This window comes from Rhinopithecus bieti, unplaced genomic scaffold, assembly GCF_001698545.2.
Source record: "Rhinopithecus bieti isolate Rb0 unplaced genomic scaffold, ASM169854v2 scaffold_39033, whole genome shotgun sequence".
Classification (NCBI taxonomy): Eukaryota; Metazoa; Chordata; class Mammalia; order Primates; family Cercopithecidae; genus Rhinopithecus; species Rhinopithecus bieti.
Window position 1 is genome coordinate 1 of NW_016857547.1, and position 973 is coordinate 973.

At 72.3% G+C, this 973-nt stretch overlaps 1 protein-coding gene across 1 annotated transcript; it reads left to right on the forward strand.

Annotated features, from left to right (window-relative positions):
- Positions 1-6: 6 nt before the first annotated feature.
- On the forward strand, positions 7-967 carry LOC108525337 (transcriptional repressor protein YY1-like; the record flags this gene model as incomplete). The annotated part of the gene is made up of 1 exon (XM_017866345.1): positions 7-967. A coding segment is annotated over exon 1 (839 nt), but the record flags the coding sequence as incomplete, so codon positions are not given.
- Positions 968-973: the final 6 nt, after the last annotated feature.

Sequence of the window (973 nt, forward strand, 5' to 3'; positions counted from 1 at the left end):
CTCTCCCCCCGCCCGCTCGCCGCCTTCCTCCCTCTGCCTTCCTTCCCCACGGCCGGCCGCCTCCTCGCCCGCCCGCCCGCAGCCGAGGAGCCGAGGCCGCCGCGGCCGTGGCGGCGGAGCTCTCAGCCATGGCCTCGGGCGACACCCTCTACATCGCCACGGACGGCTCGGAGATGCCGGCCGAGATCGTGGAGCTGCACGAGATCGAGGTGGAGACCATCCCGGTGGAGACCATCGAGACCACAGTGGTGGGCGAGGAGGAGGAGGAGGACGAAGACGACGAGGACGGCGGCGGCGGCGACCACGGCGGCGGGGGCGGCCACGGGCACGCCGGCCACCACCACCACCACCATCACCACCACCACCACCCGCCCATGATCGCGCTGCAGCCGCTGGTCACCGACGACCCGACCCAGGTGCACCACCACCAGGAGGTGATCCTGGTGCAGACGCGCGAGGAGGTGGTGGGCGGCGACGACTCGGACGGGCTGCGCGCCGAGGACGGCTTCGAGGATCAGATCCTCATCCCGGTGCCCGCGCCGGCCGGCGGCGACGACGACTACATTGAGCAGACGCTGGTCACCGTGGCGGCGGCCGGCAAGAGCGGTGGCGGCGGCTCCTCGTCGTCGGGCGGCGGCCGCGTCAAGAAGGGCGGCGGCAAGAAGAGCGGCAAGAAGAGTTACCTCAGCGGCGGGGCCGGCGCGGCGGGCGGCGGCGGCGCCGACCCGGGCAACAAGAAGTGGGAGCAGAAGCAGGTGCAGATCAAGACCCTGGAGGGCGAGTTCTCGGTCACCATGTGGTCCTCAGGTGAGCGCCGGCCGCGCGCCCCGGCCCCGGGATGTTTTTGTTTTGAAGGGAAGCCATGTTTTATGTGTGTGATGGGCGCCGCCATCTTCTTCGCCAGGGCAAGTATGGCGGCCCCAAAAGATGGCGGGCCGTGCGGCGGCGGGGCGCGGCGGCGGCGGCGGCGGCC